We start from the raw sequence: 15,362 nt of genomic DNA, 5'->3' as shown, positions 1-15,362 counted from the left end.
TGCTTGCTTTCCCACAGCCCACCATCGGTTGGATTGGTAAGGTGGTGCCAACCCTCCATTTTTCCGTCCTTTTCATCATCCTCTTCCTTCTTTACCTTCTACTGCTAGTACAGGTTGTCCCAAAGCAGCAAAATCTTAAATTAATCAATGCTTAAGCATTTTAATCACTGATTTATTAAATTCCCAAAGCCCGACAGCTTCTATTCAAAATGCTCAAGTTCCATCTCATATGCTAAACTGATGTCGAAAAACTTACCGGACACAACAATAGCTTTCGTGATACTCTTTCACAGCTACTTTTTGATCTTCAATGGTAGATCTATAGTTTTAATTTTCTGGATTAAATTTTCTCTCCTTCATTCTCAGTGATGTTTTTCTCTCTCTTTCTCGCGACAAAGATGCAAGGGAAAATTGGAAAAATCTGACTTCATTTGCTTCCTTTTTGTATTTATATTAGGGTAATTTGGACATTTTACCTACGAAACGTCACGGTGGGTGCTTTCCGTCTATTTGACACTTCAATCCAAACCACAGGGAGTTTATATATAGCTTTTTGAATCATGGGGGGTTATGTGGTTTTTGCGAAAATCACAGGAGGCTAAAATGTAATTTGCCCAAAAAAATATCATGTTCAACTGCTCGCCTGCAACACAAATCGTATAGGGGCCTAACTAATCCATGTTTTACAACTCAGATAACATTGTACATTTTCCCAAAAATTTACCAAAACAAAAGCAAATTCAATAGGAACAAGCTAGGATGTTAATATTCATGTACCTGTCGCAAAATTCAGTCATGTGCACAAGAAAGATAGCACGATTTCAAGAAATTAGATACTAAGACAAGCATGGAGGCCTAACCAAACAACCAATGTATTATTGGTCAGGCAAATCAAATATTATGCCTAAATTTTCATTCATCATAATTCATAGGGTGCTAAAGACAAGGATGTAAACATCCACATACTCTGTTTTGCTTTGGACCATATATAGTATATTGCTTTGGACCATTTCGTCTATTTTGGTCTCTGGATGATGTATAGCATTTAAGGAACCAGCTACAAGTTGGAAAAAAAAATAATTTTTGAACATTGTGAAAATAAAGTTTCTTCCTTCTGAAACATTCATGCTAGATCTTTCACTTAATGTTGGCATGAGATTTTCTCATAAGCAACAATTGTAATTTTGGCCAGGGAACACGCAGGAACGTAAATTTGGAGTGCAAATTATCCTAGATGCTACTTATCTACAAAAAGTTTAGTGGGTTTTGTAGAATATTCTTGGATACAGCTCCTGACCATTTTTTTTCAACCTTACATAAGTCACATCTTAAAAAAGTGTTACAATAATTTTTTAAACAAAAACTCCCAAAAATTCCTTAAAATTGCAAACGGGCTCATACATTCCTTGTAAAATCTATTAGTTAGTGAAATTCAATTTTCACAAAGATACAAATACGATTATAATTTTTTTTTAAAAGAATAGATGTAGTGATTTTGTAATATCCGCCAATGTATCTAGCACGTTTTTCCTCCAAATTATAAAGAAAAGGTCGATAACATGTTGGGCAAGCATTTTGTGCAGTAAAAGGCTTGATAGTCCAAAAAACCATCTAGGCAAGCTTTGAAGGCAGCTGTTGAATTTCCAGGTGACTTCCAAATAATAAGACAACTAAATTTCTCATTGTAGCCACTTCTAAAATGGGTATATAATTATATATTTTTCCTGCAAATGTAGAACTGACTAATCTAAAGTCAAGGGGTCAAAAATGTAATCCCAATTTTCTTGGCCTGACTTCTTTTGGAACAGCAAAGAATGACCACTGCCAGAATATCTAAACTCTGATTGAAAATTCTCCAATTCTTTTCTGTATTAATTGGGCAGTCTTTTCCACAGTTCTACGTACCCTAAAAACATTGCAAGAATCTTCCAGTTTCAATTTTCTTCGAGATGTTGTCGCAGTCAAAAAGAATAATGGATCGTTTTCTTGAAATGGAGGCAACTCCATTCGAACAAATAATTGATTTCCAATTGGAAATGTCAAAATGGAAGCATGAACAAGGGGGAAAGATTAAAAAATAATAATAATAAAATATCAGGTTTATCTCTCAGATCATTCTGATCAAACTTGGTACGAGTAAAAGAATTTTTTTTTTTTTTTTTTTTGTCCAAACAACTTAAAGTAGACATAAAACGTCATCTAAATGTACATATTTTGCATTTATTGTACCCTATGTTCAGTCAACTACCTCAAATTAATGATTGCTGCTGAAGAATACCCATTAGATAAATTTAATATATAAAATCATAAATTGCTTCTAATGATAAGATGACTATCTTCATATCTTTGATTGTTTTAAGAAAAGCTCTAAAATCCTTCCCTAACCACTGGTAAGGTACTAATGCATTCGCCTTATCAACAAAATCTTTGCCAAGACTTCACAGGCATGATAAATACTACGTAACCAAATATGTAACTACCTTGTTAACTAATGGAATTTGCCCTCAAGACTTCCCACATAACAATTATTCATGGTCCCAGAACCCTATTGTGACAGAAATTTGAACTTCATTGAGGCCAACAATGCTATAACTACAATATTTTGCAAGAAGAAAGATTTGGAATGTGGTTGAATTAGGAATAAAACAAAGTTAGCAGCTGAAAATTTTATTACCCTTTGCAAATTTTGACAATGGAAAATGGATCTCTACAATTCTCATAGTTGCCAAATTGAAGAAAAATAGTGAGCTAATTTTGTGCAGACACTGAGAAACTGCCCTAAACTCTTACTAGGAACGAACCTACAAGATGTCGATTGAGTTGTAGGATATTCAACTTCTTGTTGTTTATTTTTTGCGTGGGAAAGGGGACTGCAAAAATTGTTTATATTCTTTTTCTTGCACAGTTTGTGCTACTCTATTACGTAGGCATCTAATATTAAATTTCAATCTACCAGTCCAATGGGGCTATTGCCTTTTCACAGCTAGGGAGAAAAAATTATTGTTGTTTATATTTTCGTGGGAAGGGAGCGGCTAAAATTTAGATTCTTTCTTTCTTGGACAATTGCACTATAACGTAGGCATCTAAATATTTCTATTTCAATTTCAAGAATCTTTGCAGACACCAAAAAAAAAAAAAAAAAATAGAATACCAAAGTGCAATCTAAAACATGCAAGAACAAATATGATTTTTACGAAGAAAGGAAAAAAAAAGAAAAGAAAGGTTTCCTACCATTGCCTATCCTGCCTGATTTTCTAGACAAATTATGTGGGGTAGATTTTTGCTGTTTTTGAGGCATTTTCTTAATTTCAATAAAAGAAATTGGTCTATCAGTAATACATATATGTAAATTTTAGTATGGATTATCTATTATGTAGAGGGTACTAATTAAGGTTTTTATTTTTGTGTTCTTTTTTCTTTTGGAAGAATGAGAGTAAGGCTTTGCTTGAAGGACAATACTTTTGGAATATCTGCATTCCTTTGATAGGATTATATACATTCTTTTCTGAAATAAAAGTAAATTTCTAAGCTAGGTAATGACAAGTTTTGGAGGCTGTACAATTTGTTAATTGCCCTAACTGCTTCTTTTCAATGAAAAATATACCAAATTTCTTAAGACCACTTAAATTTTCATAAAAGAATACCTTTAAATGGTTAGTTATAATTTAAATAACACTTTTATTCGCCTTCAAATATTAATTAGATTTTTTTTCCCGACAAGAAACCAAAACCAAAACCAATTACTACAAAAGATAGGTGCATGGGCTGTTGTCTCATTGAAATTCAAACACACTGTATAATTTTATGTGAACTTTTTTTTTTTCTCTAAAACAATATGGAACAAAGTTATCCAACTCACCAAATAATGGGGTTGAAAAGTGCACTTTTCCCTTACTATATGTTGGTACAAAAACTCATGTTTTTATTTCATGTATATGGATTGCACTCTAGCATTGAATTTTATTTTTTTTTTGAAAAACCTAGCATTGAAGATTTAGCCGGTGGACGTGTGAAATGTAACAAGTATACAATACGCAAGATTGGACTGCTGCACGTGATTGTAACCAGCCGTACACCATACGATCCGTGACCGACACGCAGCCGCCCCCTCCGACAGATAAGGAACCACGACGTCGTTTCCCTAAATGATCACAATTCTAAGCTTGGACCTCAATACCTCATCATGGTCAAGAACTGTTCAGGACGGCTTTCTACTTTCTTTATTTCAACGGAGAAAGAAAAGGGAAAAGAGTCCCAATGGCCCTCCAACTCTTACTCAGGTAAAGTTTTGGCCCTCCAACAATTAAAGATAAATTTTTGACCCTCGATCTAACAAAGTAGCATATTAATGGCCCTTCTGTCAAATCTAGCAGTTAACTATGACGGGAAGCTTCATCTCGCGAGACGCGCCACCAAATATGAAGGGCACTATAGTCTCTTTGCCAAGACAGAGACTAGGGTTTTACATCAGAATTGTTCAAACCAACAGCGACGTGGCGTCCATCGGGAGCCCACTTAACACTCGTCACGGGGCCATTTTCTTCATCAACCGTGACGAGCTCTGAGGTAGCTCCGTCAGTTGCATCCCACAAATATACTGTGCTTCCAAGGGCAATTGAAAGAACATTGCTGCTGCCCCAGTCTAGCAGATTCAAGTAGTAATCATCCAAAATATCAAGCGCATCCAGAGTTCTTTATGAAGTCTGTAAAAAAAAAAGAATATAGACCACAGCAGGAGAAGAGAACAATTAATTATTCGAGGAATTAAAAAAGAAATACTCCTCAACAGCTGAAATCTGAAATCAATTCACAAAGTTACAGGTGAAATACCAACCTGGGGGATGTAACGACGGGATTTGGTGGGCTTGGAGTTGTTGGCAGCTGTCGAGAAGTCAGCAGGGATAGGGTCGACAGGGGTAGGTGGCTTGTTCTTGAAATCAAGGATCCTGGTCCTGTTCATGTTGAAGGTCTCCGCAAGCTGCTTCCGATAAGCCTCCCGAGAAGGCGAGCTCAGGGCTGGGTTTTCCTTACCTTTCCTACCTTCTGTGAGCATGTAATGAGCATAGTCGAAATCCATTGCAGATCGATTGGGTATAAACCTATCCAACTGTCACGGAAACAAAAGCTTTTAAGATGGCCCTAGGGTTTTACAGCAAAGGGGGTGAAAATTGTTGGAGACAAAAATTGTTGGTGAAACTGTTTTTATTTTGTCTTGGCAAAGAGACTATAGTGCCCTTCATATTTGGTGGCGCGTCTCGCGAGATAAAGCTTCCTGTCATAGTTAACGCCTGGATTTGACAGAAGGGCCACTAATATGCTACTTTGTTAGATCGAGGGCCAAAAATTTATCTTTAATTGTTGGAGGGCCAAAACTTTACTTGAGTAAGAGTTGGAGGGCCATTGGGACTCTTTCCCCGAAAGAAAATCAACTTACTCGAGGATTGAATCAAAAGATAATGACCTAAAGAAGATAGAATCATGAATATACACTCTAGATTTAGGATGCATTTAATAAAATTGAAATCTGAAATCTGAAACAAGAAATCTGAATGTTTGAATGTGTCAAATTATTGAATTGTTAAATTGATATATTTGAGTATATATCATATTAAGTGATAAGTGAATAACTTATTTTTTATATTTGAAAGTAAGTTTTGCCTAGAAAATTCAATGATATTTAATTAAATCAGATGTTTAATTTTTTATTATTAAACTCATTTGAACATGTTAAAATCTGAATAGATTAAATTTAAGTATTAAATTGGGTTATCAAACAGTGCGTCAAGTAGTGCCTAATTTAAGTGGTGAAACCAACAAAAAAAAAATTCAGTGGGGGCCAAATGTGTTTGGATAGCGGATTATTTAAAATAATTACTGAAGCACCTTTTGTTATGTAATATATGTGAAATAAAAAGATAATTGGAAAGATAAAAATGTATGTTGAAAATTGTGTTTGTATGCAAGCAAATAATTTTTGACCAAATAATGGCTATCCAAAACTTTTTATTGTCTAGTCATCAAAATGCCTTTCTGTTTTTGATTCACATAAATAATGAAAACCTTTTACAAGATAATAATTTGTCAAAGCATTAAACGATTTGGGTGGAACTTCCAATTTAAAAGAACTATTTTGAAATTTGAGATATTAAATTTACTATGAATGTTTTTATTGGCTTTATAGGTATTTCGTTGAAAATGTACTAATTACAAAAACAGAATCTTAGAACTTGTATCTACTTGACTTTGTTGTAAGTGACTTGTAGAGTTACTAGGAAAAGAAAAATGCCAACTTGCTAACATTTCAATGATGTAAGGTATCATTAATTGCTATACTAACAGGATAACTTCTAGATTGCTATTAATTTTTTTAAAATAAATTATCTTTTTTTATCAATCAACCATGATTGCCGGTTTTAAGCAAATGGTAGAAGCAAAACTATTTTTACTCAATTATAAAAAATAATTAGAATAATCAAAAGCTATTATTTGGTTGATTATATGAATCTTATTTTTTTGACTATTAAAAAAATCTATAATCTAAACACAAAAATAAATGAGAATATCACAAAAATTAATTATCTATAATTAGATGTATAATTAATTAAAATAATCAATCGAAAACAAGTCAAAACTTCGTCCCCACCTGATTTCAATTGAGGTGTATGGATATATATATATGTGTGTGTTTATCAACGTGTGAAAGATAAAAACAGAGAATTATATTACCTTTTTTTTCCAATAAGAGAAAGACATTTAACTTTTTAAGATATATAACATTTTTCAATAGACAGGAACGATTAAATGATTCAATGTAGGAATGAAATCCACTCAAATAACACAAAAAAAAAAAAAGAATCTCAAAATATGGAAATTAATAAAAGCAAATTGGCGTCAAGCAAACTCAAAGAAACGGTCCAAGGACTTTGAGAGGCAACAATCAATTTTTTTGTATTTCATATAGCTTTCAATCTCATGTATCCAATACAAGTGGTTCTGCACAAATTCACAGAAATCTAAAAGTTAATTTATAATCTAGATGACTTAGTGGTCTTAGCCACATGACGAAACATAGTAACAGACTGACAAATTACACTTATTCAACTAATTAAATTAGTGATCAACACAACACATGTGTGCAATTAATAAAATTAAGTATATTCGTAAAACTTATTTTCTTCACAATTGAGGTATTAAAAGAGAAAGAAATTGCATGCAGTTGAGGTAAAAACTGGAAAAAAAAAGGTAAAAAGGAAAGAGAAAAAAATATAGTGGCTAATATATGGAATTCTAAAGAGTGTCAGCAATAACAAATTTTTTGGTTAGAGAATGAAACCATTTTATCCTTTATGGTAAAGCTAAAATGATAAAACATAAAATGACATAACACCATAAGAAACCTCTAGATGAGAGGGATGGATGAGACGGTACGGGAGAAGAGAGTGTAAGTGTGAAGTCCCAAATTCAAGACCTCTCACTTACACTTTAAAAAATTTAAAAAAAAAGCATAAGGAACCTCTCACGTTATATATAGTGTAGATATTAAAACTTCGTTTATTATCTCTATGTCAAATCACACTAATCCACATTAAATATTCACTAATTTTGAACATTACAATGACTAATTGAGACAATGTACATTGGAGATTTCGGATGGAGATCTTCAGAGGATAAATTTGTGAAATGACTTGCTTTTTATTCTTTACACAAGTTAATTTCTTTCCAAACTTGCAAAAGAATTATTATCTCAGCTATCAATTTTGCTCCAAAAAAAAAAGAACCGCCAGAAAAGATTTCCAATTTGAGAAAATTTTCCACATAATACTTTCAAAAAATGGAGATAAGCAAAGAAATGAAAAGAGAAAAAACAGAATGCAATCAGAGGTGCATCCAGATTTTGGTTGACTAATGAGAAAATCAAGCTTTAATTTAATTTACGTTAACAAAGTTTCATGACAGGTATTAAAGGATATCCAATAGGTGTTTAGCTGGCGTTTGTGGTTGCAAAACACATACCCATAGGGCAGAGGAGGTTTCTGAAATTCTCTTTTATAGGAGATGTGCTTGCTATTACGTACCTAATCTACTCAATTCATATATGGGAAAATTTAACCACAATTACTGAAATTATATTCATATTAAATATGCTTTAAGTAGGCCTATTTCATTCCATAAGCATGTGATATATTTGGGATCACAATAACCAAAATCCATCTTTATTGAAGTATTATTTAAATAGATCCAATCTACTTACTGGCTAATGTTATGTGGTGATATAACATCAAAACAGATATGTTTCGATTGGACATAGTTCTAACGCTTTTTATGATGTGATATATATGTGACATAAAAAAATGATTGAAAAATGTATTCGTGATATAATGAAAAAAATTAGTTAATGAGCTACCCAACCAAATGATATTAGTGCCACAAGGTGGAAGCATTTCAAAAACATATAAATATATGTGAGAATAGAAGTAAAATAAACTCACAAATAAATGATTAACATTATTATATCATAAAAAATACTATAATATTATTTTTAAAGGATATTTTCAAATAATCTCCTGTTTAAACAAACCTACTAATATCACAATTCTCAATTTTTGGAGGCTATCTCTAAATTTCACCCTTTACTTTCCACTATTCAAATTTTACATAGCAACCCCAATATCATAATTATTCTTGTACTAGCACTAAATCCCCCAAACACGGATACCTGGCAAATGACTAGACTTCCTTATGGGAAATTGACCGCCACATCGGAAAGTGACAACCCTGACTTGCTATAATGCACATATTTGACACAATTGACATAAAGAAACTTGAAACTGGACTACCAAAACACTTCATTATGATCCTATCCAAGCTACATCAGTTTAAATTTTGCAATAAAAAATGAATAAACGTATAAAACTTTGACACATAACCAAAATGGATTATCTAAGCTCGGGTTAATTGTTTACGTGCAATATTTTGTGGAGTATTTGATGAAGAATAGGTGAACATATTTAATATTTTTAACAACAGTAAACAAGTAAAATTGCACGAAAAATGCAAATTCCATTCATTACTACGTGTAAAGATAAAGATGAAAGCTAATTATAAGATCAAAATTGCAACAATTAAACCAAATTTATATAATGTATTTTGCTTATGTGTCAAAGTTTTATACATTGACATTCGATTGCAAGCATTAAATTGACATCGTAACTAGTTTACGGGCAATGAAAGCCATGTTGCCGAAGTTTACTGGCAATATAAATTTCTAGTTTCTTCATGTCAATTGTGTCCCATTTTGGACTAGTGACTAGTGAGTCGGTCAATTTCCTTGAAGTCAAGTCATATATAAGGTTTTCTGCCCTGACCGTTTAGTACTTGTACATTTTTTTCTTTGTGTAGAAAAACTCCAGTCCTCATTACTTGTACAAATATGTTAAATATGTCACTGGGGCTTCGATTTGAAATTGGAAGAGTGAAGAATAAAGCAAGAAATTTAGAGAAAGCTTCCAAAACTGAGAACTTTGAGTTTATTGTTTTAGAATTCTGAGTTAAATTTGTTGAGTATTTATTTTGTTGAGTTTATTTTACTCCTCTTGTCACATGTATTTATATATGTCAAAAACCTTTTATTGTGTATGGCTTTTTTTTTTCCTTGCCAATAATATACATCATGTGGTCAAGATAGCATATCGTTTGGATTGGATTGAAGGAATAAAAAGGGAAGAAAAAATAAAGGAAAGGACATCAATGGAAAAAAGAAAAAACAACAGAAGAAAATAATTTCCATCCATTTCGTTTGGATTGAATATGAAAGGAAAAGAGAGAAGATGTTCAAATTTTGTTTGGATTGAGGAAGGAAAAGAAAAGAAAGGAAAATTATTAAGTGTATTTAACTGTGAGGGATGAAAAAAAGATGATTTTTTGAAAAAAAAAAACTTTAAATATTTTAATAGATTTGATTCTCTTTCCCTTAGTTTCTGTATACTTTTAAACAAAATCATAACTTAATAAAATAATTAAATCATTTCCCTTCCTATCCTTTCTTTTTCTCTTCAAAAATCAATCCAAACAAGAAAAATCAAAATCCCTCCCATTCCTCTCTTTTCTCTTCTCTCTGAATCCCTCAATCCAAACGGTGGGTGCACGAAACCAGCCATAGTGTTCATTCCTTCTTAGTTGAGTGGTTTGCTTCATTCTTAACCATATAGAATACACACTATGGCATGAGGGATCTACCTAAATACATTTTCTTTTCATCTCTATAGTACATGGGTCAATTTTATTTTGCAACCTTGAATTATACTCTTATTTTACTTTGGTTTCTATACTAAAGTTTATAATACTTTATTTTGTATATACGCCGTCAGTGTAAAAAAAAATTAATTCTATTTTATTTTGTAAAATTCTAAACTCATCACAGTATAGTTCATACTCTATTAACAGAATATTCTAGTTTTCGTAAATAAGACAATTGCGATTAGCAACAATTCCATTAGCTTTTATTGCATTTCATAATTGTTGACTTTTACAGCGTTTCAGTAACGATGCGGGTAATGTGAAATGATTTTAAGATTTTAGAGAATCAAGTAAAATATTCTAAACTAAAATTTAAATACTAAAATGGAAATTAGAGTATATTTGAAGGGTGCAAAACAAGATATATACAAAGATGAACTTTATTCAAAGGAGGAGTGAAAAGTTCAAGAAAAGCCCTTTTATATCCCCTTCCGACCCACGCGATGAAAGTAGTAGAAGCAGCACTGGACCTACTTTGTTAATTTCTTCTTTTTTTTGCGTGAAGATTCCTGCAGTCAAAGCCAATTAAACACTGAACTACTTCGAAACAGAAAGAAATCTTTTCAATTCATTTCCAAAGCCGCCTGATCCTCCTCGTATATATATTCCTCGTGGGGGAATGCATAGAATACAGAGTCATGCCACAACACTCAATTGGCTTTTCTGCTTCTGCTGCTGCGGCACTTTTCTCTCTTTCTCTTCACGCCAAGCAAAATCAATGGCTACATTCTTGAAATCTACCCATATCTCAACTGATCAAGAAGCCATCTTCAACACAAAATTCAAATCCTCAATCCCAAAACTCTCGTACCCTTCATGGTATTCACCAGAAACTGGAATTTACCATAGCAAACACCCTTCCGTCACCCTTCCTTCAGACCCTTTTCTTGATGTTGTTTCCTTCATCTTTTCACATGAACACAGTGGCCAAACAGCCCTGATTGATTCTTCATCAGGGTTTTCTTTATCGTACTCGAAAATCTTCCCTTTGGTGAACTCCGTCGCCAGTGGATTACACCAAATGGGAGTATCTCAAGGGGATGTTGTCCTGATTTCGCTTCCGAATTCGATTCATTTCCCCATTGTTTTTCTTGGGATTTTGTCCCTTGGAGCAATTGTCACTGCTATCAATCCTTTGAGTAGTCTGTCAGAGGTTAAAAAACAAGTTATTGATTGTAAACCATCTTTTGGCCTTTGCCTGCCTGAGAAAGTTGATGAATTGAGTGCATTTGGCTTTCCTGTAATTGGGGTGCCACATACTGAATCTTTGATGCCAAATTCAAAGGTCTGTCGAAATTCTGATTTTTATAAGCTGATTTCCAGTGATCCAAAATTGGCTCCAAGGCCTAAAATTAATCAGCAAGATACTGCAGCAATATTGTATTCATCAGGGACCACTGGTACTTGTAAAGGAACTATGTTAACTCATGGTAATTTTATAGCCATGGTTGTTCTTTTTGTTAGATTTGAGGCCTCCACTTACTGCGATTTGCCTTCGGAGAATGTATATTTGGCTACTTCGCCAATGTTCCACATTTATGGACTTTCACTTTTTGTTATGGGATTGTTATCACTGGGGACTACTATTGTTGTTATGAGAAATTTTGATGCTGATCAATTGGTTAGAGTGATTGACAAATATGGTGTTACTCATTTTCCAACGGTTCCTCCTGTATTGATGAAATTGACAAGTAGAGCAAAGGATGCTTCTGACGGTAGTTTGAAGAGCTTAAGACAGGTTTCATGTGGAGCTGCCCCTGTGAGTGCAAAATGCATTGAGGACTTTGTTCAGACGCTTCCTCATGTAGATTTTATTCAGGTAGTATTTGCTAGTGTTTGATTCTTATTCTACCATTAACAGTACTCACAGGCCGTACCTTTGAATTTGGTTTTTGTTCAGACGCATTGGGTAAAAGGAGATGGGGTGTACGATAAAAGAACCATCATGTGGTTTTTGGGCAACCTTGAAAAACGTTTGGCGTGAGGCTCAAAAACAAAAGCAAATGAATCTGAATTTTCCTAAAATTTCTCTTTATCTTATAAAAAGAGACAATCAGTTATGGGATATTACAGATTTTTAAGTTTAATAAATTCAGCTTGTCCCTTATTGCTCTGTACATATCCTAGTAATCTGTGTTTCAAGTAAGTTTAGAAATGTTGTTCATATGAATAGTCTTTCTCAGGGCTATGGCATGACTGAGTCAACTGCAGTGGGAAGCCGCGGGTACAACACAGAAAACTTTTACAAGTACAGTTCTGTAGGACTTCTTGCTCCAAATGCACAAGCTCGGGTGGTGAATTGGACTACTGGTTGCTCCTTACCTCCTGGCAGCACTGGCGAGCTCTGGCTACGTTCCCCTGGCACGATGAAAGGTACTAATTAGTTTCTGAAATTGTTTTTTGTATCTACATTTACGAGATTGTAGCTTTGGCTGCAGTATTTTGTATCATCTCACTATGTACTATATTGTATTGGTATTGTAAATTCCTGTTTTTTGGAACTGCATTTACTGTTAAATTGGAGTCTGTCATGAAATTTGAGTCTTCAGTTACGAGCTTGACTTTAATACCATGTTATTTAACTTCAGTTGAGAATTGCATTTACTGTTTTTCCAACGTAATGACTTGTTTAAAGTTCATCATGTCCATGCTTTCTTAGCTTGCTTTATTGGTTATGCCATTATTTTTTGTCGTTTCACACAGCTTGTATACAGCATAGCGTCTATTGTGCTGTTATGTCATGATAAAGGACTAATACTTACTGCTACTATTCTAGTCAATGGAAATACCTCAAAGCAGCCTATATCATGGCTTTTTTTGCTGCCTTAGTGACTGACAATATTAAATAATTGCACTTGACATGTAGGGTACTTGAACAATGATGGAGCGACTAAGTCTACAATTGAGAAAGATGGATGGCTGCATACAGGAGACATTGTTTATTTTGATGAAGATGGATACTTGTATGTTGTAGATAGATTGAAAGAAGTTATCAAATACAAAGGCTTCCAGGTATGCTTGTATATTGATTCTCATCCTTTTTTCAGTTTTGATGAAAGATTTCAAGTTCCTCGGCTAGGGATATCTGTGTATTGCTCGATATTTGTAAATTTTGAACCATATCTTACACTATAACCGGCTTTAGTTTTTCTCCCATGCCTATAGAGTCTGTTGAGAAATTGTTTCAAATCCATATGTAGTTGCAAAATTTGTCCTTTTTCCTTTTCTTCAGTGCTTGTGTGTAAGGTTGTGTGGCTTCTCATGTTTTGCAGATTGCGCCAGCTGACCTTGAGTCTGTGTTGATGTCTCATCCAGAAATTGTTGATGCCGCTGTCACAGGGTGAGTTTGTTTGACCGCTAATTCCTTGAACTTCTCCTATCAAATTGCATGCCCACCAGTGATCTTCTTTAAATTGTTGAATTGTGTTTATCATGATGTTCATGTTCAAGAAAATTGGCAATAAGTTCAGTAGCTCTAATTACAAATAGCCTCAAGTTTGCTGATCTTAGTAGTCCTGATTCCTCATTGGTATATGTGCTTCTCCAAAGAAATCCTTGTTTTGAAATTTTTTTTTTTTCGTTTCAATCATGTAGGGCAAGGGATGAAGAAGCTGGAGAGATTCCAGTGGCATTTGTAGTCAGGAAGGAAGGAAGTACACTTTCTGAAGCAGCTGTGATAGAATTCGTTGCAAAGCAGGTAATGAATTTTCTTCAAGAATGCTTCAGAAGAGCAAAAGAGTTTCTATCGATCATCGATCTGACTTCATTTTTGGCAGGTTACACCATACAAGAAGATCAGAAAGGTGAATTTCATAGCTTCAGTACCAAGATCTGCAGCTGGAAAGATTCTTAGGAGGACCTTAAGACCCTTGTTACTTTCCAGAGTTTAGTCCTTTTTCCAAAGTGTCAATAGCTAGGCTGTAACCTTCAAGAATGAAATTTCAATGGACTTTTCACAGGGACATACTCCCTGGAATGTCAAAAAAGTCAATAGTTAGTTCAAGAAATTTGTAGCTCCATTCATTGGATTTTGGCGGTCATTTCATGTTAATAGTTTTTCTCTCATAGTGGGGAAGATTACAGTCTTCCCCCACTTCATCTTATATGTGAAGGTGTCTGTAATCTTAAGCTCAGGGATTAAGGTATCTGTAATTATGACAAAATTTCAATGACAGTCAGATAGTGAAAAAAGATTTCAATGGCGATTATTTTATTTGTTTGTAACGTCAACACATTTTTTTAGTTACTTTTTTCATCTTGTATAAATCATATAAAAAAAAATGCTACAGAATTTTTTTTTTTCAAAAAATTATTCCAAATAATCTACCATTCAATATCTAGACAAATTGGGCAGCTCTGTGACCTCAATGTGCTTTTGGGTCCTAAAGGGATGAATATGATGGGCTCTTACAATGGGCTGTAGCAACTTTTCCAATTATTGCTAATAAAACAAAGCATTGTGAGAAACAACTAAGTTTCAAAAGCCCACGATCCATGTTATGTTAGATCTTTTGAGCCAACCCAAAAAACTTATGCCATGCAATTGAATTCTTGCCTTTGACTGAAAGAAGAAGAATTCTTACTTTAAATCGAGCAACTTGCAAGGTTATTTTGCTTTAAACAAAAAATTTTACAAGTCATTTTTAAGTTTTCAGAAAACTTGCTCAACACTTCCATTTGTTTACCTAGCATATTACTTTATCGGTCCCAACTTAATAATATATGACTTCAGTGAATTCGCTAGACATTTGGGTTCGGACTTCAGACTCACATTATGAAGTTCATATTCGATTCATAAAGTCTAAACTCTCAATGAATACATAATGATTTATTATTACATAATTATATAAAAATTATATACCATATAGGTAACAAAATATATTGGCATTAATAATACAAATCATTAATGAAAAAATAAAAATATTTGTATACTATTCTAATTCCATCTTAGGAGTCAAAAATATTGAATTGATAAGATAATTTTTCCAAGATTTTAACGCCTATTCAAATTTAGGTCAAATGATTAGTAGCAAACTTTGATACTTTAATCCTTAAAACCTTATAGG

At 33.4% G+C, this 15,362-nt stretch overlaps 1 protein-coding gene and 1 long non-coding RNA gene across 2 annotated transcripts; one reads left to right on the top strand and one right to left on the bottom strand.

Annotated features, from left to right (window-relative positions):
* Window positions 1-4,195: 4,195 nt before the first annotated feature.
* LOC113719727 (uncharacterized) lies at window positions 4,196-5,218 on the bottom strand. The gene is made up of 2 exons (XR_011819795.1): window positions 4,835-5,218; window positions 4,196-4,703 (listed from the first exon to the last, which is right to left on the bottom strand). It is a non-coding gene; the product is annotated as an uncharacterized lncRNA (long non-coding RNA).
* A 5,586-nt stretch (window positions 5,219-10,804) lies between these two features.
* LOC113706650 (4-coumarate--CoA ligase-like 6) lies at window positions 10,805-14,509 on the top strand. Its single transcript, XM_027228578.2, has 6 exons — window positions 10,805-12,115; window positions 12,480-12,669; window positions 13,163-13,308; window positions 13,569-13,636; window positions 13,891-13,993; window positions 14,073-14,509. The coding sequence occupies exons 1-6, from the start codon at window positions 10,916-10,918 to the stop codon at window positions 14,184-14,186; spliced, it is 1,821 nt and encodes a 606-aa protein (XP_027084379.2). The 5' UTR covers window positions 10,805-10,915; the 3' UTR covers window positions 14,187-14,509.
* Window positions 14,510-15,362: the final 853 nt, after the last annotated feature.

The sequence above is a fragment of the Coffea arabica genome, chromosome 8e (genome assembly GCF_036785885.1).
Source record: "Coffea arabica cultivar ET-39 chromosome 8e, Coffea Arabica ET-39 HiFi, whole genome shotgun sequence".
Taxonomy (NCBI): Eukaryota; Viridiplantae; Streptophyta; class Magnoliopsida; order Gentianales; family Rubiaceae; genus Coffea; species Coffea arabica.
The sequence above is the reverse complement of the archived record's forward strand: the minus strand, read 5'-3'. Positions and strand labels throughout refer to the sequence as shown.